The 22,992-nt window shown below is 46.9% G+C and overlaps 2 protein-coding genes across 5 annotated transcripts in view; one reads left to right on the top strand and one right to left on the bottom strand.

The window, feature by feature from the left end:
* AGAP3 (ArfGAP with GTPase domain, ankyrin repeat and PH domain 3) overlaps positions 1-16,839 on the bottom strand; it is a 74,068-nt gene extending 57,229 nt beyond the window's left edge. For all 4 annotated transcript variants that reach the window (XM_031939429.1, XM_031939430.1, XM_031939432.1 and 1 more), the window contains exon 1: positions 16,497-16,839. In XM_031939429.1, coding sequence (XP_031795289.1) covers positions 16,497-16,818 — 322 coding nt within the window. In that variant the 5' untranslated portion in view covers positions 16,819-16,839. The remainder of the gene's footprint in view (positions 1-16,496) is intronic.
* Positions 16,840-19,539: 2,700 nt separating this feature from the next.
* Positions 19,540-22,607, top strand: TMUB1 (transmembrane and ubiquitin like domain containing 1). The gene is made up of 3 exons (XM_003771763.4): positions 19,540-19,648; positions 20,774-21,186; positions 21,585-22,607. Exons 2-3 carry the CDS (start codon positions 20,801-20,803, stop codon positions 21,934-21,936), a joined length of 738 nt encoding a protein of 245 aa, XP_003771811.1. The 5' UTR covers positions 19,540-19,648; positions 20,774-20,800; the 3' UTR covers positions 21,937-22,607.
* The last annotated feature ends 385 nt before the right edge of the window (positions 22,608-22,992 follow it).

Raw genomic sequence — 22,992 nt, 5'->3', positions numbered from 1 at the left:
CCATTCCACAATTGATGGAAGCCGTTTTCTTTGCCACAACAAAATGGACTGCTATAAATATCCCTGTACAGATAGGTCTCTATCCCCTCCTTGGGACTTGAGGGCTCTACTCCATTTACCACCATGTCACTGAATCTGTTTGGGTATTATTTTCCTTATTTGTAAAATAAGGGCATAATTCTTAACGCAAATTCCATGATAGGTAGATAGATAGACAACAGATATCAGGAGATCCAGGAACTTGGATGGGGGAGGAAAAAAAAGCTCACTTTTATTTTCTCCAACTTCTAACTGAAACTTAACATTTCTTTCAATTATGAAGTTTTAAAAATTAAAAATTTAAGAATTTAAAAACACTAGACTCTGCATTTTATAACTGGAGGATAAACAAAAGTACTTGGCTAATTGTACTGGATCCTTTCTTAAAGGATCAGTGATTTTTAAGAATAAAAAGCATTATTTTTGTTGTTTTTCTATTTCCCAAGTCCAGAGGACTTTTTTCTAGCCTGGCCATGGGATCCATACCAGAATGCCAAAAGGGGGTCTATGACACAAAAAGCATTTACAAGTTCTGCACTAGATGACCTCAAAGATCCCTTCTATCTCCTATAGGGGTCTACAGTTACCACACTGCTATTTTCTAGTTCTTATAAAGTCTTTGTGAGAATGGTCAAAATAAGGACAGTGCGTATCTTTGATGAAAACAAGAAGAAAGTAAGGCTTTCACTGAGGGATTTTCAGCAGACCACATCTTTTAGAGAAAGAATCTAAGATTCTATTGTATTTATTGATTTTTTTTTTAAAAGCTTTTGACTACACTGAATAAAATGCAGCTTTAGGAGGGTTTTCCTCCTCCCAAATATATATTAAAGTTCCACTCTTGTGCTGGGATCTGTAAAATGAAAGGGTGGGAGTAGATGGCGAGCTCAAAAGCCATGATCCTATAATGAGAAACCATCCTGGATGTAAAACACATCTTGTGTCTGTCTCCCTATGAAAAGGATTCATTTAATCATTAATGCAGATAAAAACAAAGATGAAAAGGATAGAATATGTAGCCATCAAACTGATCTGTTGGTAAGAATGTTTTGGAAGAGCCCCCACAGAGGGTCAACAAGTTAGGGGCCAAAGTTTGGGAGGAGTTTGACCTATGTATAGTATTTAGGAGATTATGAAGCACTTGTAATGATCCCCAAATACTCCAAGCTGCAAAAGTCTATTTCCAACACCAAAATTCTGATAATGATGTTATATGGTGGGTGAAATATGAAATGCTAGGATTTTAGTTGAATCAAAATGACAACTTACCCAAAAAGAAACAGAAAGGCAGTGGGTCTAAATGGGTCATACCATATTACCATTGATGGTTTATGTGAGTGAACTGATATAGAAAATTATTGAATAAAAATAAGAACAGAAAAGGAGATGGATAATCATGAATTGAGTTGGAGAAATTAAAACTAAGGAACTACCCTGAAAAAAAAAGTCAGCTCACAGGCTGGATCTCCTATGAGGGACTTAAAAAAGACATGACCAATCATGGAGAATGTTTCTTACTTCCTAACTGAGATGGACTAAACATGCAGAATGAAATACACGTTTTTGGACAAGGCCATTGTGGGTATTTGTTTTGCTAAACTATGCTTATGTGTAACATGGGTTTTGGTTTTTTCCTTCAGGGGGAAGAGTAGGTGGGAGGGAGAGAAAATAAGTACTGGTTAAATTTTTTTTTAAGCATGGATGAAAATTATATATAAGAGAGCTTGGAAAATGTCTGGGTGGATGTCCTTGATGTAATCAAGAACATAAAGTATCAAAACAAGACACACAAAGACTAACAGGCAATAAATAAATCAGGTGACATTTCAGAAAGACCAGCAGTGTATGAAATTAAATGGATTCTACCACAAACTCACTTCGATATTCTTAATCATCAGATCTGTGACTTTGTTGGAGCTCCACTTCCTTTGTCCCTTCTGTAACTTCAGAGATTGCCTTTGAAGGCCATTGTGATCTAAACATTCATCACCCAGCAGCCAACTTTGAGATGAGCAACTCTAAACTAATCTAGGACCTTTACTGGGCTTAGAGTTTCCATCAACAAGGGCCTATAAGAATCCACTCCTCTTTAGGGGACAATGAGGCAGAGTAAGATTTCGGTGCTATTTGTAAGGGTATTTTGCTTTTTTTTCAAATTATGATTATGGAAAGTGATGGATTTGGGGGGGAAAGGAGACGGAAAAATGATACCAGTTGCAGGTGGTCTAGGAAAATCTTGTTTAAGAAACACTTGGAAATCTCTAAAGTAATTAATTAACTAGTGTGTTAACTGACATTTAAAGTTCATAAAGTGTTTTATCATATTATCTCATATTAGTTTCACAACAACCCTTCCAGGCAGGTTCTACAGGTATTCGAATCTCTGCTTTGCTGTTTATTTAACTGTTTTAAGTAAACAGGTTACAATTTCTCTGGGCCTCTGGCTATCCTCATCCATAAAATGAAAAGCTTGGCCTAGGTGGATCTAATGTTGCTTTTAGTTCTAAATCTATAATCCTATAGCCCCATTTTACAGACTAGGAAACTGACATTCACAGAGGATAATAGATTGGTCTATGTTAACCAATAAGGATAAGTTGGCATTCCGGGACAAAATAATGGCAAATATTTGAATCAAGAGAGGTGGGATTGACTATAAGAGGCACCAAAGAAAATCTGAAAATAGAAAAGAAGGATAGAGGAGGATGACAGGTTTTAAAACTAAAAGGAACCTGAAAAAAAGAAACAAAAAACAAAATGCAAGGGGATGGTACCAGATAAGGTACTATTTTATTTGGTACCATTTAAAAAATACAAAGGAGTCAGACTTTCTTTGGGAGGTTAAGAAACTTGCCCCAAATCAGAATGATTTGGAACTCAGAAGCAGGAATCCATGTAAAAGGAGGAACATCAGAGCTGGCAGATTTTCATTTAATGCTTAATCTACCAATTACTGTGTATAACCCAGGTAAATTACTCAATCACTCTGGACTTAAGGTTCCTTATCTGTGAAATACAGAAGTTAGAAGCAATGATAGCTAAAGAAAGAGGAAAAAGATTTACATGTACAAAAGTATTGAGAATTCCTCTGTTTGTAATGGCAAAATCCTCCTAGAGATGTTCATTCATTGGGGAAACAGCTAAACAAATTTGATATATTTTTTTAATGAATTCTAATTTAAGATGGGATGATTTTGGACAAACCTGAAAAGACCTGTCTGATCTGTTGCAGAGTGAAATGAACATAACCAGAAGAACAACATTATGAAGAAAAATAACCTTGAAAAGATTTAAGAATTCTGCTAAATGAAACAACCAACACAATTCTTAAGAATGGATGCTACTTCCTAATAGACAAGGGCTAGACTTAAGTTACAAAGTGAAAAATAATAATATTTTTGGACATGGCCAGCATGGGAATGGGTTTTGACTATATAGGATATGCTACATGGATTTTCCTTTTCCTTTTCCACTGAAAAGACTCCATTTTATAGACCAGGAAATAGAGTAACTGACTTGCTAATATTAATCAAAAAGGATGAATTGGCATTCAGACCAAAATAATGGTCAATGTGTCGGTTATAAGAAGTGTTGAGAAGAAAGTTGAGATGAGAGTCCATCAAAGAGAATAAAATAGAGGAAAGGAAAAGTAGAGCTAAAGAAAGGGACCCCCACACCAAAAGAAGAACAGAATGAAGGCCAGAAAGAATCACAGCAGGCAGGATATCCTTTAAAATTATAGACTACATTTGTTATACATCTTGAAAGAAAAGCATCCTCTACAAAGGACCCGGTTTCATGCATAATCCCTTTTTTTCTGTTCTTTAATGTATATGGAAATACTTTTTATTTGGCATTTACGTTCAGAGTTTCAAAAAAGAACAAAGAGATTTTCAAGGTCACAGATTGAGAGGACCCCAAAAACAGAAGTAGGAAAGATGAGACCTAGGGTCATTTAATCCAATTCCCTCAATTATCCAGAGAAAGGAACCAATTTGGAGAGAGAGATGAACTGACTTAGGTACGGAGTTATACCTAAGTCAAGAATAGAGGTGCCAGTTGAATGGGCAGCCCCAGTGGCTCCAATATCCAAAACTTTTCTTCCTCTACCATGATAAATTCAAGGCACAGTGGAAAGAGTTCCAAATTGGTTGTCTAAGGATCCAAATTTCAGCTCTGCTGTTCTCTAGTCTTAGAAAAGTCACAATCTCTCAGATTTCTTATGTAGAAAATAAGGAAGTTGGGCTAAGTGACCCTGAAAGTCCCTTCTACCTCTAGATCTGTGATGTCTAAGGTCCCCATTTCCAGCTTCCAAATTCTATAGCTGACCCATGAAAAAAATCATTAAAATGATCTCCCTATCTTTGGAGGGGCTACAGAGAGAAAATAAAAAACTTCCTCCTGAAGCTGACAGTGAATAAAGTATTGGACTTGGAGCCTAATAGAAGACCAAACTTCAAATTCTATCCCTTGATTCTTGTAAACAATGTGACCCCTAACCAAGTCATTCAGTAACCTCAAGAGTTTCAGTTTTCTCATTTGTAAATTGAGAGAGTTTGGACCAGATGGTCTTGGAGGTTCCCTTATAGTTACGAACAGCTTTTAGCACTTAATATCTACTCTGGGCCGAGGGTCTGGCTATCACCTCCCTCCACTCTCTGCTTGTTTCCTCCTCTTGTCTTTCCTTAATCTACCATATTCTTTCTTCTTTTTACTTACTCAAGTCCCACTCCAACCCCCTATATATTTTCCCCAGAAAAATTCTTTCCTTATCTCCTTTTACACGTTTGCACTATATACCTTATTAATACGCCATTTCTCTAATGATCTGTTAATGCACAATTTATCACTTTGTTATATCACTCTTTAATCCCATTATGTAGAATAACTTTTAGTTCATTAATTATTTCATGTTTGCTCCATTTGCACTTGACTCCTCAACTAAAAGATTATTGGCAGGGAACCCATTTTGGGCTGTTTTCATAACACAGGCCTGGCATAAAAACCATGAATAAATATTGATTGATTGATCAGAGAAGTTCTATTCCTCAATTACTGCTGGCGCCAGTGCCTTAAAGGGGAGGGGGGGGGGGGGGGGGGGGGAAGGTGATTTTTAGTGGCAATAAATAAATAAATAATGAAGACTTTAAGCTTGAGTTATAAAAGCCAAGGTCCCTTTCCTTCACACTTAAAGCCATATCCCAGGTGATCTGATTCAGACTAAGCTGCATTATCTGGAAAGGGTTAAAGGTATGAAGCCTCCCTAAAATATTTATACTTTCAAGTACATGATCTATCCAGAACTATATTTTGCAAGAATACTGGGTCTAGCATAACATTCACTATCAAAGGTTCTCGTTTCTTTGAAAATATAAACTAATAACAAACCACCGGGCTCCTTTTTCCCTTTGTCCTGCTTCCAAGCATCTCCTGCTGCTAGCCACCCCCCCTCCCTGAGCCCCACATTGCAGCTGCAGAAGGGGCAAGGCAGACCTTATTCAAGAATTTGGATGTTTTACTAGATCAAAACCCAGCCAGGGCTGGGTCGAATACACAAAAATGACTCCCTTTAGAAGGAGGATTATCCACTTTCCTTTAAGGGATAAAAATGAAAATTTTAAAAGATTGGTAAAGTCTGACCTGGGTGTGCAAAAATTCATCTGCATTGGTACAGTATGCCCTTGGCTAGGTCGTTTAACCTCTGACTCTCGGTTTCCTCATCTGCAAAATGGGGATAATAATGCTTGCATTTCTTGTCTTTTAGAAGTGTCAGATTAAATGAGAATTTAGAAAAAAGCACTTTTCAATCATGTAAATCTGTATAAATGCAAAGAAAAAGGGCCTGGGGGAACTGTAATGTTTCTCTGTCATACTTTGGTCATCAAGGGTCCCTCGGGTCCTTTCTAGACACCCATCTTCTTTTACTTTATCCACCATTCTAATAACTTTGGCAAATGAGTTTTCAAGGTCACAAATGGCCAGGAGTGTGGGCCACTTACTGCCGACAGTATCAGACAGCCTGACTGCAGTGAAAGACCACAAAACTGGATGCACACAAACTAAAAATACACAGGAGCCAGAGGTCATTTAGGAGAGGGGCAAATAGCCTGGCATCCTTGAGCACTGGAATGGATAATGAGGAGCAACTTTGGGGTGTAATGGACCACTGGCCCTAATAAATATGTCTGCTTGAATGCTCAAGAGCTTCTCCTCCAGAAGTCCCTTCCTGGCCCCTGTTCCCAGTGCCTTCTCCCCAAATTATCTTGCACAGCTGTCTCCCTTGATTAAGTATAGGCTCGTGGGGATGAGGGTAGATTTGGGGGTTGGAAGGGAGACTTCTTTTTTCTCTATATCCCCAGTGCCAGACACATTGTAGGTATTTAATAAATACGTGACTGAGAAGCCCATTTCTAAAACTGTGAGTCTCAATTCCCCTATTGTAAAACAGGGATAATAAGTCTATTTACAAAATCATTGTGAGGAAAAACATTTTGTAAACTAAACAACAAGAATGAATCTGAATTATTTTCCTTTCCCCTAATCAATCAACATTTATTAAGTGCCTACTATGTTCCAGGCACAGTATAAGTACCAGGGATATGAAAAGGCTCAAAAGACAGCCCCTGCCTTCAAGACACTTCCAATCAAACGAGGAGACAACATGAATTATTTTTCTTAAAGATAATTTATATTCAGTATTCTCTACATAAGAAGTCAGGGAAATGTAACCACTTCAGAAACATGATGCAACAAGTTTCATGCTTAAAGATTTAGCATAATGTAATAGAGAGCATGCACTGGTTTTGGGGTCAGAACAGCCGAATTCGAGCCCAGTTTAGCTCATTAGACCATCCATGGAATGGAAGATGCCAGAGAAGTGTCAAATTTACTGTCAACAAAACTCCCAAGAAAGACCTGAACCAGATCAAAAATGTTAATTGGGAAATGTTTAACAAAATAATTGAAATACAACACAAATAATGTGAATTTGTGGTTTTCTAAATGAATATGCAGCCCAGAGGGTTCCCTTTCTAGTACACACTAGAGTCCTAGAAGATTTATTCTAGTCCTTCAAGCTTTACATAGAAGGCCAAGAGGAAAAGTTGTTTTTCCCAGAATAGTAAACAAACAGAACCAGTGATCTTTTCCACTACCCCATCTGCTGCCCTTTCAACTTAATTTCCTTTTCCAACCTGGGTCAGCCAGCCCCCCTCCCCAGGGGATCCTTGCAGGGTAGGCTTGGTACTACTGCAGCTTGCAAATCCTGAACTCGAGTGGTCTCCCAGGAGGTATTTCCCTGGATTTCCTCAAGTCCCAACCTAACCTTATCTTCCACTTACTCCCCCTACTTAGGAGGCCTTCCTTCTGTGGAAGAATTCCTATTCACCCTGGGAGGACAGGGCCTGTCCTTTGCCATCCTTTGCATCCCCAGCACTTGGGTCAGGGCCTGGTACAGCTGGGCTCTCAGTAACTGCTTAGTGATTGACAGCACACCTAGCTTTGCTTTCTGAACTTGAAACTCCCAATGGGGAGGGGGTGCTGTTATTATCCCCCTTTTATAATCGAGGAAACTGAGGCAGCACTTGTCCAGAGTTACACAGCTAGCAGGTCTCTGAGGTGGGACAACTTCAGGCCCAGTGCTCTCTGGCACTATACCACCTCATTCTTGAAGGAGACAGAAAGTCCTTACAACCAAGTTTCTGCGAAGATGTCCCCAGTAAACTGCCCTCAATTCGGCTCTGCAGAAGTCAATTAATTATGCAGCTTGTGAATTAACGAGGTTCCCAGCTCCCTGGATTCTGGATCTTCCCTCTGATTCCATGTCCTTTCTGGCCTTCTGGTAGCTCATTAACACCTTCCCGACAAAGGTGGGTAAGAGGCAAGTGTAATTCCCAGAGAATGGAGATTAAAAGGTAAACCCCTTGAGTTAGAGGGCAAGGAACTTAACCCAAGGATTTGGCCCTGAAAGGGAATCTGGAGGATATGCTCTCCAGGTTCCTCATTTGGTAGATAATGCAGCCAAAGCTCCTATGGGACAAGACTAGGGACCACCTGAATTATGTCGCTTGTGCCTTCTGGAAGCCTCAGTTTCTCCATCTGTAATACGAGCAGAGTCTGACCAGCCAGCTCCCAGGATGCCACAATTCTATGACCTAAAACACTGATTACCAATGGGTTTTAAATTCCTCAGTCTTGTTAACCAGTCCTACATTTATTTCATTACCAACATATGTGTGAGATGTCAAGCCCATGTGGGATGCTGCGCTAAGCCCTGGGGATTACGCACAGGGACAGCCTCCCAAGCAGAAGTTCTTTCTCCATGACCTAAAGAGACGTTGTGAGTTCTCTGAGTCACTGTTAACATTTCACAGGAAACCATGATCCTTCCCTGGATCACAGACTTCAGAAGGGAAGAACCTCAAAGTCTCTAGATTAAGGGCTTTCCTCCCCCTTTCCCACAGACAACAAGCTGGAAACAGATTTCACACCAGTTTCTTGTTTATCCCTTTCTCGCCTATCCCAGGATTCAAGGGATCACAATTGCTTTCTCCTAAATTCCATAATCCGGAGAGCCCTATCTGCTTAAAACTCCCTTTTCCCTAGGCTTTACATTTTCCCAAAGGGAAAAAATGCTGCTTACTTAGAGCCAGAAGGTTTTGGAGCCGAAACTCCCTACCAACCTCCTTCATTTATGAGATTAGAAAGGAAGGCCAAAAAAGCTTAATGTGGAAGGTTACAAAATTGAGATTAAAACTGGGACTAGAGGGGTGATCTCCTAAATTAAGGGGCCAAACTCACTGGATCCCCTGCCTTTAAAGCACTCCCCTTCCTCAAGACTACCTCTCCCTTTGGGGCAATATTATCAACAGAACTGATTAAAAAAAAAAAAAGATTCAACTTTCCCACAGTGCTGCAGAAGGGCGTTGTAAAGGGACTTCCTAGCTATTATCACACACACACACACACACACACACACACACACACACACACACACACACACCTGCATTCTCATACCTAACCCAGCAAAGCTCTCTTGAATTCCCAGACATCTTTCAAAGTCCAATTGAAGTGCAATTTCCTCCATGAAAACTTCCCGGATGGCCTCCCTTCCATAATTGCCTTGCACTTATAATCATGTATCATTTTGCTCTACTTAGATATGTATGACTTATATCCCTTTACTAGGCTAAAAGGCCCATAAGAGTAGAGCACAGTGTTTCTGGCTTTAATAAGCATTTGCTGTATTGAACAGAATAGTTAAATCCACAAGGAGCTCACAGTTTATTTGGGGAGAGAAGCAAAAAGATAAATAAGGCAGTACTGAGGGCATATCCCTTCTAAGGCAATGGTCATAAAGAGTTTATAAGGAGGAGGTTCTGAACTTGGGATGAATTTGTTCATGGAAACAATGTTATAAATGATGGTTAGAGTCCCAGGATTTTCCACAAAAAAGGGTTTTTTTCACCCACAATGGAGCTGAGCTTTAAAAATCAGCCCCAGTTAGTCCTTAGGAAAAGAATCCTCAACAGATTACGTCTATTCACTCATCTAGAGCAGAAGTTCTCAAAGGGTGGTCCAGAGAATCCTGGGAGTCTCTGAAACCCTTTCAGAGAGTCTGGAAATTCATAATTAGTTTTTATTTCTAATGTGATAAATATCTATAAATGTAACCTATGTAAAGAAAAGCTCTTTGGACAGATATTCAATAATCTTTAACAATCTAAAGATATTGAGAACAAAAGTTTGAAAATTGACTTAAGAGCCAGCTAGCTGGGGCCTAGAGGCTGGAAGACCCCAATTCAAATCCAAACAAAGACACTACTAGTTATGTGGTGCTGGGCAAGTCACTTTACCACTGTCTGCCTCAGCTTTCCCAACAGTAAAATGGGACACCTACTATGTTTGTACCAACACACATTAAGTGCTTAATAAATGTTTCTTTCCTGCCTCCTCCTGACCGTTCCTCTGCTCAGGCACCCACTGTATCAATCTAATATCGCCCCACCTGAGTCTCCCACTCTGGCCTACCCTAACTTTCAAGGTATTTTAATATTATTTACCTTCCTTCTTCCCATTGAAAACTCCTGTTCTCTCCACTGGATCTGGGCTATTTATTGGAAGAACAATCCGACAGAACTAATTCAAAGGTATTTATTTGTATTTTTAAAGAGGAGTCCAGTTAATCCCTGGAAATCTCTAATAGGTAGAATTTGAAGTAGTTAACAGAACGAAGAATTTCAGGCAGTGCAGGAGCGGATATTTTGGGGTGGGGAGTCTAGCAGGTGTGAGGCTATTCCTGGCCCCTCTGAAACCTCCTCCTAATTGTTTCGGCTTCTTCCATTATTAGTAATAATAACAAGCCGGCTTCAGAGGCTCCACTCTTGACCTTGACCCATGATGGCTGTGTGACCGACCCAGGCAGGTCATATTCTTTCTGTGAGCTCCAAATAACTGAGGACACACATTGCAGAAGAGTTAGCAATCAAATGAGATCACATTTTGGAACAATAGTAGGAGCTTAATAAATGCTTGTTCCCTTCCCAACCCGCAGAGGGAGAGGGAGTTTCCTCACCAGGATGGTCCACAAGTCACAAGTCTGTATTCCCCACCTCCCCCAAATTAATAATGACTCATTTACATCGCACTTGCCGCTTACAAGTCTGCGAGGTGGGTGAGGGCCAAGCATTATTATCCCCACAGGAAATACAGACTCAGAAAAGTTAGCTAACTATGGCCTGCAGTCACACAAGCTGCAAGTGCTGGAGGAAGGGCTCCTTCTGCTGCACCCCCCCCCCCAGCTCCCCCCTATTCCCGAGGGCAGAAATTCTCAGAAAGGTTGGAATTCTTTCAGATGGCCTCGGAGCCAGGCAGGCTCTGGGGGGAGGGGGCGAGCCTTTGTGCTCCTATGTGTCAAAGGGGGGGCCCAGAGGTCACCTCCCACAGCAAAGTCTCCATCTGCATCCCAGAAACTCGCTCTCACTGGCAACAGGGAGCCCTCTCAAGTTACCCGCAGCATCTTCCCCTGCCACAAGGTTTTTAAATATTTATAAGAAACCCTCCCACCTTTTCCTTGGGTCCAGAAAGGCTTCAACCCTCTCACCTTAATCACTGCCCTCAAGTCTAAACTGGTTAGGAACCGAGGCTGGAAGGTCACTCTCTTGTGAGACCTTGGGCAAGGGGTTGGGTCTCATATCAGGTCTGAAAGTCTTCTGCCCAGCCCCTGTGACTGGCCTGTCGGATCACACTGATCCAGGATGCCTCAATGCATACCTTTTGTCCACTCCAGCCACGCTGGCTTCGGTCCCCTTCTGTTCCAGTCTGCAGCGTGGAAGGCCCTCAATAGCACAAACTTCATTTGCACTTGAAGGCTGAGTGGATGGCTTACTTCCTTCAGGAAGTCTTCCCGACCATCCCCAGCCCAAAACAAATCAGTCCCTTCTCAACAGCCTAGCACTAATCAAGGGAACCATTGTTTTCAGCACTTCATTACTGGACAGCCTTGTGTCTGTTTCTTAATTGTGTCTTTCTTGGTTTTTCACTTGTAAGCGTTGTTATGAAAGCAGGGCCTATGTCATACTTTTCTTGAGTTTCTAGCAGTCACAAACACATAGCAGGGACTCATTGGTTATTATTCTTAGGGAAGAAGGGGCAGGAGAGTTCTGTTTAAGAAAGTGGACTCAAATACTACGGCGGACTATGGTGATGTGAAAAAAGCAATTTTAAAGGCAGCTAACTCAGATCAAACGACACGGTGAATCCTGGTCTCAGGAAAAAGAAATGTATTTTCCTTCTCTTGTTAGAGATGGGAGACTATGGGTGCTGAATACTGCATACACAATCATGTACAGTTCCATAATTGATTAATTTTGTTTGACCTGCTGTTACAAAGGGGGATGGAAAATGTCTTTGGAGAGATGAGGGTATCACATAATGAGAGCTGATAGTAGTATAAAAGAACATCAATAAATATCTTTAAAATGGCATCTTATTTGAGACTTTAGTTGTATAGGACCACATGAGGAGAAAGTGCACAGCCTAGAATTTAACAGCTTGAAGGGACCTTTCAAGTCATTTAAGGCCTCTAATTTCATGTCCAAAATTCAGGCATAGCAATATCTCTCTGGTAGCATGATATATTATTAGAAAGAATACTGAATTTAAAGTCACAGGCCCCAGTCCTACCTCCAATACTTGAGACACCTTGAAATTACAACTTATGAGCCTCAGTTTCCTTATTTGTAAAAATCAAGGCACTAATACTATATACTTCACAATATCACTGTATACAAGTTAAAAGTACTATCTTTTTGTCATGACTGTGAAAATGGCCAGGGTCCCATCCTTTCCTCAAACTTTCCACCCTGCCCTAAACCTCCAGATGAAGCAGCAGGTCACTCTATACTGTACATCTAATTTCTTGGTGGGTAGGGAAGATGGTGAGTTTATACAAGAAAAACCCAGGGTTCAAAGAAGAAATAACATTTTTGATAAATAGAGTATGTGTAGGTGATTTGCCCTAGAAATGGGGAACATAAGTGGAAGATGGCAAAACAAGATGAAGAACATTTTGGCTGATATAGAAAACATTTGAAAGTGCAGTGTATTAAATAAAACTGGAAAGGTAATTGGGTTGAGGCTATAGAAAGTCCTGAATACCAGGCTATTAAGTTTGTATTATTTACTAGGAAACAGGGAAACCATGATCATACCATGGTATTAAGATTGCTACTTTGGCAACAGTGTGGAGAATGAATAAAGAGGGGAAAGAATGGAGAGAAGGTCCATTAGAAGAAATTACCAGAGTCTGGACAAGAGGTAAAGAGAAGGCCTGAACTCAGGAGGTGGAAGGGGAAAGGCTGGATTGGATAGAGTTTAAAGAATTTTACATCTTCACCAAGTGAATTGGGGAAGTGGAAAGAAGACCCAAATCTCCCGATATATATCTATTTCACAATTATAGTCCCTGAGCAAAATCAAAAAAGGATTTAAGGGACCCAAGTATAGGAGCTCTTGAGCCAGTGTAGACCATTTCCTTAGAGTCAAGGACAGTCTCACTGGTAAGACTTGTCTTACTTCACATGTGCAATTGCTGTCATATTGCTTTCTTTCTCAAGAGGTGGGAAGGAATTTGGAACTTAAAAAAGTCAATCTTATTGAAACTTTTTTTCTTCTCAGCATCAAAAGTCTTAAGTTCTTCCTCTTTCTTTGGTTCATGATGTGTATGGGTTGGAGATGGTACCATATTCTACCTGTGCGTCCTGTGGGAAGAATACTGAAAGCAAATAGGACAGGTAGGGCAATTCCACTGTTCCATTTTCTCAACCCCAAGCTGGATCTCTCAGCAACTTAACTGCCTCTCGTCTCCTTCCTTCTGGATTGGATGAAATCAATAATTCATCATAAATGACCAAAGTTTTAACTGATGCTAACTGGAAAACCTTTTGAAGCACAGAGAGGATGTCATTCCTTCCCTCAAGCAGTTGACAATCTAAGATGAATAATCTAAGCTAATTTATAATGTATTATGCACACCGCTTTACATGCTTTTTCTTTCTTGGTTTTCACTTGTAAAGCAAGAGAATACTTATCATGCCCATTTTACAGAAAAAAAGAAAAAAACTAAGGCTCAAGATCTCTACATCAGAATTTCTTAAACTCTTTCTGCTTGTGACTCCCTTTTGCCTGAAAAATTTTTATGGGAACTTGGATATATCAGCATAAAAATGATATACAAATCAAACATATACTAATAATAAAACATAATTTTGTGATCCCAGCATTCAAGTGGGGTTTCAAAAAAAGCTTCAAAAAAATCAGAAGAGTTGAGAACCAAACATCTTTTGATACTATTCTCCTGCTTTCTTCACTATGGTGTGTGTGTGTGTGTGTGTGTGTGTGTGTGTGTAGGGAAGTGTCATTATTTGAGAGTTTCAGTTTTATTTTGAGGAGGGAGATAATGGGAAGTTAGGAAATCTACCTCTAATACATTAGGAAAAGTTTCTAAGTGAAGGGGCAGAAGGAAAGCAAGAGAAAAATGGGCAAGGAGATCACTTTACTGGACAGAAGCAAAACCATTTGACAGATGGGTAGAGGCTATCATTTCCAGGAAAAGCAGGGCTAAGATTGGAGAAGGAACAAAACACCAAGAAAACCCCTCAAGCCTCTAACCAAAGTGGTGGGCAAGAAAGAAATTGGAGATTAAGTGATTAAAAAAAAAAAAAAAAGGTTAACTAGGAGCCTGGACTTCAACAGGACAGGAAATAATTAAGGGAAGATTACGGGTCTTTTAAGTCTTGTATTGAGGGTAGATGAAAAAAAAAAGTGGGCGAAGAAAGGGCTTAGAGGCAGGGCAAGAAAATAAGAAGAGGGAGATGACTAACATGACAAAGGAAAATTTGGAAAGGGAGAGAAGCTAACTGAGAAATACCATGATCATGGGACAAATGGAAGGACTGTAGTTTCTTAAAGAGACACAAGTGTCTTGAACACAAGCAGAAGCAGGTTTCTGAAAAGTAATGAGGAAACTGAAAGAATGTTTTCAAAAGCATGACTCTTCTTTCTGAATTTTAGGGTGGCAGTAAAAACCCAAAGGACTCCAGGTCCAGTTACAACGCTCTATTTCAATATCATCAGTCTCTTAAGACAGTATTCTCATGAACCTACTAAAGTCCTTCTTCACACTTCTTGGAATGCTATATCCGACAGCTGCTCCCTTCCCTACCTGTCTCAGGCACTCTCTTGCCAATATTAAGGGCTCTCTTCATTTTCTAAATGGGGGTGGGGGAATCCCAGAATCTCCCAATGGTTCAGACTTTCTCTTCCCTATTCCCTCAGAAGAACATGGGATTCTCTGCCTCTCCTTCCTTCCCTACACATTTAACAGGAGGGGGATTTTGCCACGAGCTCCTCAGTGAAAGCATCCAGAGCCCACGGAACCGCCAAACTCCAAAGCATGGGGCTAAACCCCAGTTGTACAGATGATTCAGGCCACTGACTCAGATCCATGTTAATGAGATTTTTTCCCCTGCCACTGTATTACTTAATTAGTTCACAGAGAACTCAGCTTTGGGAGGAAAAGGACAAGAAGATAGGAGGAGAATTGGGAGGGAAAGAAGTCAGACAGCCTCCGTTATGGCCGGTCCTGCCTATCCCACTTCAGCCCGAGTGTATCCTCCAGCTTTCACTGCCCTCTCCCAGAGTGGGTGGAGTTAGGCTGGGGAGAAAGGGCGAGAGGGCTGGGGAAGGATGTGAGGGGACAGGCCACGTCCCGGACCCTGACTTGACCACCAGGATCCGGCACAGCCCCTCCCCCCATTCCCCACCACCACAACTACTTCCTAACGCCGAGTCCCCCTTGGGCCTGCAGGGTCCTCAGACGCCGAGCACCGCGGTTTAGAGGAAGGCAGGAACCCTTCCTTTCGCATCAGAATGCGGACCCCGGCGAGGCAGGCAGATGGCTCCAGTCTCACTCCATCTGTCCCTGCCCGGTGCTCAAAGGTTAGGGTGCCGCGGAGTGTCCTGGCCCGGTGCCGAGGACCCGCGCTCCGGGGGCTTAGAACCGGGGAGCCGTTCCAAAGTCCGAGGCTCCCAAACGGCCTCCCGCTCTGGGGGGCTGCTCCGCGCTGGAAGGAGACCCCCAACTCTGGGGAGGGGAGATGAAGCACCCAAGCGGGGCGCAGCCCTGCCCCCCCCCCCCCGCGCCCCCTCCCCGCTCCTCTCCGCGCCCCAGGGGCGGCTCCCAGGGAGGCAGCCGCATGGATGTGAGCAGGCGGTGCTGCAGAGCGCGGGTGGGGACTGGAGGGCGTGGAATAACGGGTCCGCGCCCACGCGGCCCCGGCGCCGAACCACGCGCCAGGCCCGGGCCCGCAGCTCCCCCGCCGCGGCGTGGGGGGGTGCGAGGGGGGAGGGGAGGGGGGAAGTGGGGGCGCGCGCCAGCCTCTGGGGGCCGGGAGGAGCCCGGCCCGGGAACGATGCCATTGCCAGGGAGGCTCCGGATCCCCAGCCCCCCGGGGAAGGACGGAGCAGCTGCCCGGACGCCTCCACCACAGCAGCCCCACCTCCCGCGCCTCCAGCTCGGGATCTTCGGCCCCTTCCCCCTGGCCCTCTTACTGGTCGGGCTCGGCCCTCCCCCTGCCCATTCAGCGCCGCGGCTCAGCTCTCGCCCCCCACCTTTATACCCACGCTGGGCCCGAGGCGGGGGGAGGGGGAAGGGAGGGAAAGGGCGGGCGGCCGCGGCCCGGACCCCGGCCCTGCCCGAGCGCCGCCGGAGGGGAAGTTGCCCGGCCTAGACCCCCGGCCCCGCAAAGCCCTCCGACGGGAAACGCGTGGCTGGGCCCCGCGCCGCCCTCGGACGGCGGCTACCCCCGTCCGGCCCCGGGCTCCTTGGGCGGCGGACGGAGCAGCCTGCCCCCCCCCCCCCCCCCCCCCAGCCCGCGGCGTCCCCGAGCTCAGCCTACCTTCGATGGAGATGACGTGCTCTCGGATCTGATTCTGCAGCCCCAGGTCCTCGATGCGTTCGATCAGGTCGTAAATGGCGTAGATGTTGGGGTGCACGGACTCGAAGCGCTGGATCTCGGCCCGGATGGCCGCCGAGTTGGACAGCGCGAACTGCTGGGGGGGCCCTCCGGCCAGCTGCTGGGAGGGGCCGCCCGCGCCCCCGGCCCCGGGCCCCGCGCCGCCGAACTGCCCGCCGCCCCCGCCGCCCCCGCCGCCGGCCCCCGCGGCCGCCAGGCTCTGCTGCTGCTGCGGGCTCTGCCCCCCGCCCGCCTGGAAGTTCATGGCTCGGGAGCCGCGGGGGCCGGGCCGGGGCGGGGGCGGCGCTGCGGCGGCGGCGGGGATCGGGGTCTAGCAGGGGCCGGGACCGCGGGGCTAGCGCATGGAGCCGGGAGCCGGACGCGCCGCTCCCGAGGGCTTCCCGGAGCCACGCTCTCGCCGCCCGCCGCCGCTTCCACCAGCAACCAGCGGCAGCAGCGGCAGCAACAACAACGGGACCGGGAGCGCGCCGCCCGGGCCCTCCCCCCGCGTCATGCGCACGCACCGCCGCCCCCGCCGGCACCGGCACACGCAGCCCTAGCCCCCCTGGCGGCCGCCCCCGCCCCTCTCCCCTCCCCCTCCTTCCTGCGCGCACGCTGCCGCCGCCGCTCCGGCCCGCCCCCGCGCCCCCCCCCGCGCTCCCCCCCCCGGCCGCCCGCCCTCCCTCCGGTAGCGCCGGCGCGCCGGAAACCTGCCCGGGGCTTGGCGGAGTGGTCCCAGCCCCGGGCCGCCCCGGCGGGAGCCCGCGTGCCGGGCTCCGGGAGCAGCGCTGGGCGCCGGTCAGTGCTCCGGGGCTGCTCAGTCGTACCTGTTGCTGGTCTGAGGGAAGAGGGGCCGGCGCCAGGCCGAGCTCAGGCCCGTCCTGGGCGCATCCCGGGCACTTAGCATGTGTGACCGACGAGCGAAGGCGGTTTCTCCCGAATCCAGCCGACCAAAGCCCCTATGCATTGATTCTCAGGCAGTAACAAGGCCCAAAGCTTGATGCCCTCTTATTCCCTCGCCCGTCCCTAGGCGCTCTTCCTCCCCGATCCTCCCACCCAAGACCCAACTGGGATGCCCAGTTCTGGTGTAGCAGTCCCAACACCTGGCACCTCTGTTTAATTAAAAAGGGTGGCTGAACGACATCCAGAGCATCCCATCTCAGGAGTCCGGTCCGCATTACTTCTCAGCCGCAAGACATTTACATTCTTCGGTAATCCCTAAGGGAACGCTTTACCTACAGAGGTCTATTAATAATGACTTGATTGACCTTTCTGACCCGAAAACTGGAATATAACTAAGCAGAATTACTATACAAAGAAATAAACTAGGGGCAACAAGTGCTACTGTATCCTCTCCTTGCCCTAGCCAGTCTTTTTCAAGGAAGAGGACCCACTGTAATGTAGGTCTCCATTCATTTTTCTTTTCTCCAAGCCCTTTCTCTTCTTTATTTTGTCCTGGGTTGGGCTCATGTGGATGCAGAAAGCCCCACCTTTTTAATCTGCTAGAGATCTCTTGTGGTCCCTGGAAATCTTTAAAATCTCTTCTTCTGATCCAATCCGATACAGGGAGTTTCTACTCCTTCCACCCATAACTCAGGCTTCCAACAAGCTTCTTGTGATGGAGGATAGATATGTCTTTAATCTTCTTCCTCTTGTTCCCAGAGCTGAACAGCTTCAAGCCATTATTTTTATTTTTCTCCAAGTACGCCCAATTTCTGCTCCAGTGTCCCTATGGGCTCTCTGGGAGATCAGAGTTCAATTTTCAATTTTGTCTTTAATTAGCTGTGCGGTCTTGGATAATTCAAATTACTTTTCTAAACCTCAGGTCTCCAGATAAGAGGATGAGGAAACTAGACTTGGTGATCCCTAGTTTGGTTTCTAGTAGTAGAATTCTAAGATAATATCTTGCCAGATAACAACTAAAGATAACTAATGTTTATACAGCATTTGATGTGTAGTTATGTAGCGTTTTAAGTTTACAAAATGCTTTCCTAACTAAAAGTCTTCGAAGTAGGTGGTGTAATCATTATTTCCATTCTACCCAAGGTCACATAGCTAGGGAATGATAGAATGAGGTTTAAACTAAGACCCTCTTAGAATTTATTGCAGATACAGTCGAGCTATACAGCAGATCCCCAGAAACCCAGGGTAAAATGAATCTGACACCAACGATATTGGAAAGGGAAAGTGTGTGTGGGAACTAGAGGCCCCGTAAAAGTTGAATGGAACTCAGAACACACACAGAACTTGGGCTCGTTCCAGATCCTTGGAACCAGGTTCATTTGCAGGTATTAAAAAAAAAAAAAAAAAAAAAAAAGTCATTGATGATATTTGACTGAAGTTAGCTTCTGTGGTAAGCTTCTGTTTCTGAAAAAGGTGATGAATTTGGAATGAGGTGACTTGCTCCTTGTGATAGTAAGCAAATTCGTTTAAGATCTCTGGCTTTGTTTCCTCAACTACAAAATGAGGAAGTTGAAATGGATCAGGGGTTCTTAAAGTGGAATCCTTGAACTGGTTTTAAAATATATGACAAGGTAAAAAAAAAAATAATAAATTAAAATAAATTTAAAGAATAAAATATATGACAAGGTAATGGCATTTCAACATGATTAGTGAACTGGTTTTAAAATATATGACAAGGTAAAAAAAATAAAAGTAAATAAAAAAAATAAAATATATGACAAGGTAATGACATTTCAACATGATTAGTGTCCTTTTTTAATCCTGTTGTTTTATTTTATACACTTTAAAACATTTTCCTTAGAAGGGCATCCATAGACTCACACAGAGCGGAGAGACGATCTCTGAGACCCCTGTCAGCTTTGTCCCAAAGTCGTAACTTTGCAGCTGGCTGGGGCTACTTCTCTTCCTCCCCGACTCTCCCCATCATCTGGCTTTTCTAGTTCCCACCCACCCGAAGGAGAGTTCGATGAGTGAGTGGGCGGGGCCTAAGCGGCATCCTCGGGACTACACGTCCCACAATGCCCCGGGCGAGCCTTGCGGGGCGGGGGGCGGGGTGGACAGGTAGGAGCGACCTCGGCGCCGCGCTCCCGGAAGTACTGGGGTGTCCGACATGGAGATGGCCGAGCGGCGCTGTGAGTAGCGGGTACCGGGACCCCGTTCTCCCCGCCTCGGTTGTGTTCCCAGGTTTCCCCACACCCTTCCGCAAGCCTTTTAATTTGGGGGGGGTGTCCCTTTGGGTAGAGGGAACTTCCCAAGGGGATGCCGGGTCTAGAGCTGGGGATGGGGGGCGGGGAGACAGGAGAGACGCACAGGTGAATTTTGGAGTACTGGGAAACAGAAGGCGCTCGGGGGGATGGGGGCCGGAGTGAATTTGGGGTCTCCAGAAGGCGGGCACCGAGGTTCTGTAGGGCGGGACCTGGGGCTGGGGAGCGAGCGGAGCTGTGTGGAGATGAATGGGCGCTGTTTGGGGGACATGGATTGGGGGGGACTTGGCCTTTGGGGACGGAAGGAGTTGTGTAGCCACGGTGGGTGGGAGGGCGCTTTAGGAGACAAGGGCCGGGGGTTGGGCTTTTGTGGAAGGAGGGCTCATGCAGTGATGGAGAGATGGAAGTGGCAGCGGGCCTTTAGGAAGTCTGAAAAGGGTTGTTGGTGGAAGCTGTGTCATTTGAGGAGGGGTTTAGGAGACAAGAATCGAGGCCCTCAGTAAGGAGATTTGGGGATTAGCGATGGGGAAGGAAGTGTCCCTATTTTTGGTGACCGGAGTCGAAGTCGCAAGAAATGGGATTTGCAGTTGATGGGAGTAGGGTATTAAGTCAGATTTGGGGCTTTTGGCATATAGAAGAGTAGAAATTAGTGTTTTAGGCGAGAATAGTGGTGTGTTTGGGGGCATAATTAAGATGCAGAGAAATTGAGGGCAACGAGTTAAAGAGTTAGTTGATTGCAAAAGCATGAAATAAAGTTTGGGGGCTTCAGAAGATCAATTGAGAGGCCCCAAGGTGGGATTTAGTTTGGTGATGCACATTTAAGGAGACAGCAGCGTTAAAGAACCAAAGGATGGGATTTGAAATTTAGAGATGAACAGCAGAGAGGCAGATTTGGGAATTTTAGGAGACAAAGGGATTGAGGAATATTGAGTAGGGTGTAATTCCAAGAATGGAGGGTTGTGAAGCTAGAGTTTAAGGGGAAATAGAAGATTAGTGAAATAAGAGGGGTTTTTGGTAGGCTGTCATCTCACTGGTCTCTTTATGTCCTTGTAGCTCAGTAGCCTGGCCTAGGCAGGTGCCATGGCCCTGATTGAGGGGGTGGGGGACGAGGTGACTGTCCTTTTTGGGACACTCCTCTGTCTCCTGGTGCTGGGCCTGGCCTGGATCTCTACACACACCTCAGAACAAAGTGATCTGCTGCCCCAGGACTCAGGGACCCCCTCCCCAACACAGTCCAGAGAGGCTGCAGTATCCACAGTCAGCAACAGCCAGGATGCTTCGGGACCTGAGGCCCCCACACTGAGGCAGCGAGTACCAAACTCACAGTCAGAGCCTGGGACTGTAACCCCAGAAGCACCACCCCCCAGCTCTCAGCCAGGACCCCTGGTGCTTAGGCTGAAGTTCCTCAACGACTCAGAGCAGGTGGCGAGAGCCTGGCCCCAGGACACCATTGGCTCCTTGAAAAGGTGAGTAGAGGTGGGGAGAGCCAGGGGAAGGGAAGGAGATATCCAGGGAATGGTCTGGAATCCTAGAGAGAAGAGACCGTCTCAGTCCAGGGCCTGTCATCCTCGAACAGAAGCAGATCCCTGCAGAGGCATGCCAGCATAAACAACCACAAACTTACATCTGTGATGTCCTGTGTCTTTATTTTGTTAAAACTTCCCAGTTACACTTTGACCTTGTTGGAGTTGCTAGTTTGACCCTTCTGAGCCGGCTCAGTCGAGGGTCCTAATTGTACCTCTTTCGGGCCTGGCAAATTGGAGGGAGGAGAGACATAGGGGGTGGGGCTGGGATCTGTGGCCACCAGGCCTAGGACTAGGATTGGCTGAGGCCTGCTCTCTTACCCAGGTCCCTCTCTCCTCAGGACCCAGTTTCCAGGCCAGGAACACCAGGTGCGGCTCATTTATCAAGGGCAGCTTCTCGGAGACGATGCCCAGACTCTGGGCTCCCTTCACCTCCCCCCCAACTGCGTTCTCCACTGCCACGTGGCCGCCAGAGCAGGTCCCCAACACCACGGCTGCCCACCGGGGTCAGAGACCGGCCCCTCGGGGTTGGGAGTGGGCAACCTGCTGCTGCCCCTGCTGCTTCTCATGCTGACACTGCTTTGGTACTGCCAGATCCAGTACCGGCCCTTCTTTCCCCCCACCGCCACTCTGGGCCTGGCCGGCCTCACGCTGCTGGTCAGTCTCCTGGCCTTCGCAATGTACCGCCGCTAGTGCCTGCCCGCGCCCAGGGCCAGAACCAGCCCGGATCCCATTCTCCTCGGCACAGCGGGAGCTGCTGCCTCCCTCGGCCCGCGGCTCGGGCATGCCTCTTTCCCCTGCCTTGGAGCCCGGCTCTGCAGAGAGAGCTGCGGGGGCCCTCCGGGCCTTCCCCGTGTGAGCAGCCCTGCTCCCGGCTGGCCCCCGGGACGGCGGCCTCCTCCCCCCCGGGAAACTGCTGCCCCTGCCTGGGGGTGCAGGGCATGGCCAAGCCTTTGGGCCCCCCGAACGCCCAGCCCGCCCATGCGCCCTGAGAGTTGCCAATGACCCCCCGAGCCCGCGGCCGGCCCGGGCTCCAGGACAGGAGCGAGCTCAAGCTCGGGTTCTTTGCATAGACTTCGATTAAAAACAAAAATGTGAATTCCCAGCGCTGCCGGGCGTGTTGAGCGAGTGTGCCCGAGTGAAGGAGCCGGGGGGTGGGGGAGCCGGACTCCCGGGGCTCCGGGTTCCGAGAAGGGAGGGAGGGAGCTGCCCGGGAGTCCACTTGTGTGCGCCGCCAGGGAGCAGCTGCGCCCCGGGGCGGGCCACCGGCCCCCGAAAAGGGAGGGGTGTAAGCCTGGTGGCACTACCTACCTCACAGGGCTGTTGTGAGGGACGCGCTATATAAAGAGAAGCTGTTACTCTTATCGTGCTGCCGACTCGGTCATTGGGCGGGCTTGCGAGGAGGGGGCGGGGCTCTAGGAGAGCGCAAGGTCGGCCCTTCCTCCCCCCCTGCGCTTCGGGGCGTCCTCGGGCGCTGCGCCAGTACCCCAGAACTCGCAGGGGAAGACGGGAGCCACGTCCTTGCCCGCCCAAGGATCCGGTTGTGATTGGTAGCGAGGGCGGCTGCGGAGGGGCTGTCGGGAAGATGGCGGACTCGGGGGCATCCGGCCTATGACGGCCCGACTCTGGGCAAAGGGCGGGCCCGGACGCTGCGGTCTGAGGCCCGCTCTCTCACGGATACCCACGGTGGCCAGGGGGAGGCGCGGGGAGAAGGGCAGGGAAGGGGCTCATCCTAATCAGCGGCCGGAA

The sequence above is a fragment of the Sarcophilus harrisii genome, chromosome 5, assembly GCF_902635505.1.
Source record: "Sarcophilus harrisii chromosome 5, mSarHar1.11, whole genome shotgun sequence".
In the NCBI taxonomy this organism is placed as follows: domain Eukaryota; kingdom Metazoa; phylum Chordata; class Mammalia; order Dasyuromorphia; family Dasyuridae; genus Sarcophilus; species Sarcophilus harrisii.
The sequence above is the reverse complement of the archived record's forward strand: the minus strand, read 5'-3'. Positions and strand labels throughout refer to the sequence as shown.

Coding starts and splice junctions, on each gene's coding strand:
- TMUB1 (XM_003771763.4), top strand. CDS start 20,801: ATGGCCCTGATTGAGGGGGTGGGGGACGAGGTGACTGTCCTTTTTGGG. Junction 21,187..21,584: donor ACCATTGGCTCCTTGAAAAG/GTGAGTAGAGGT, acceptor CTCTCTCCTCAG/GACCCAGTTTCCAGGCCAGG.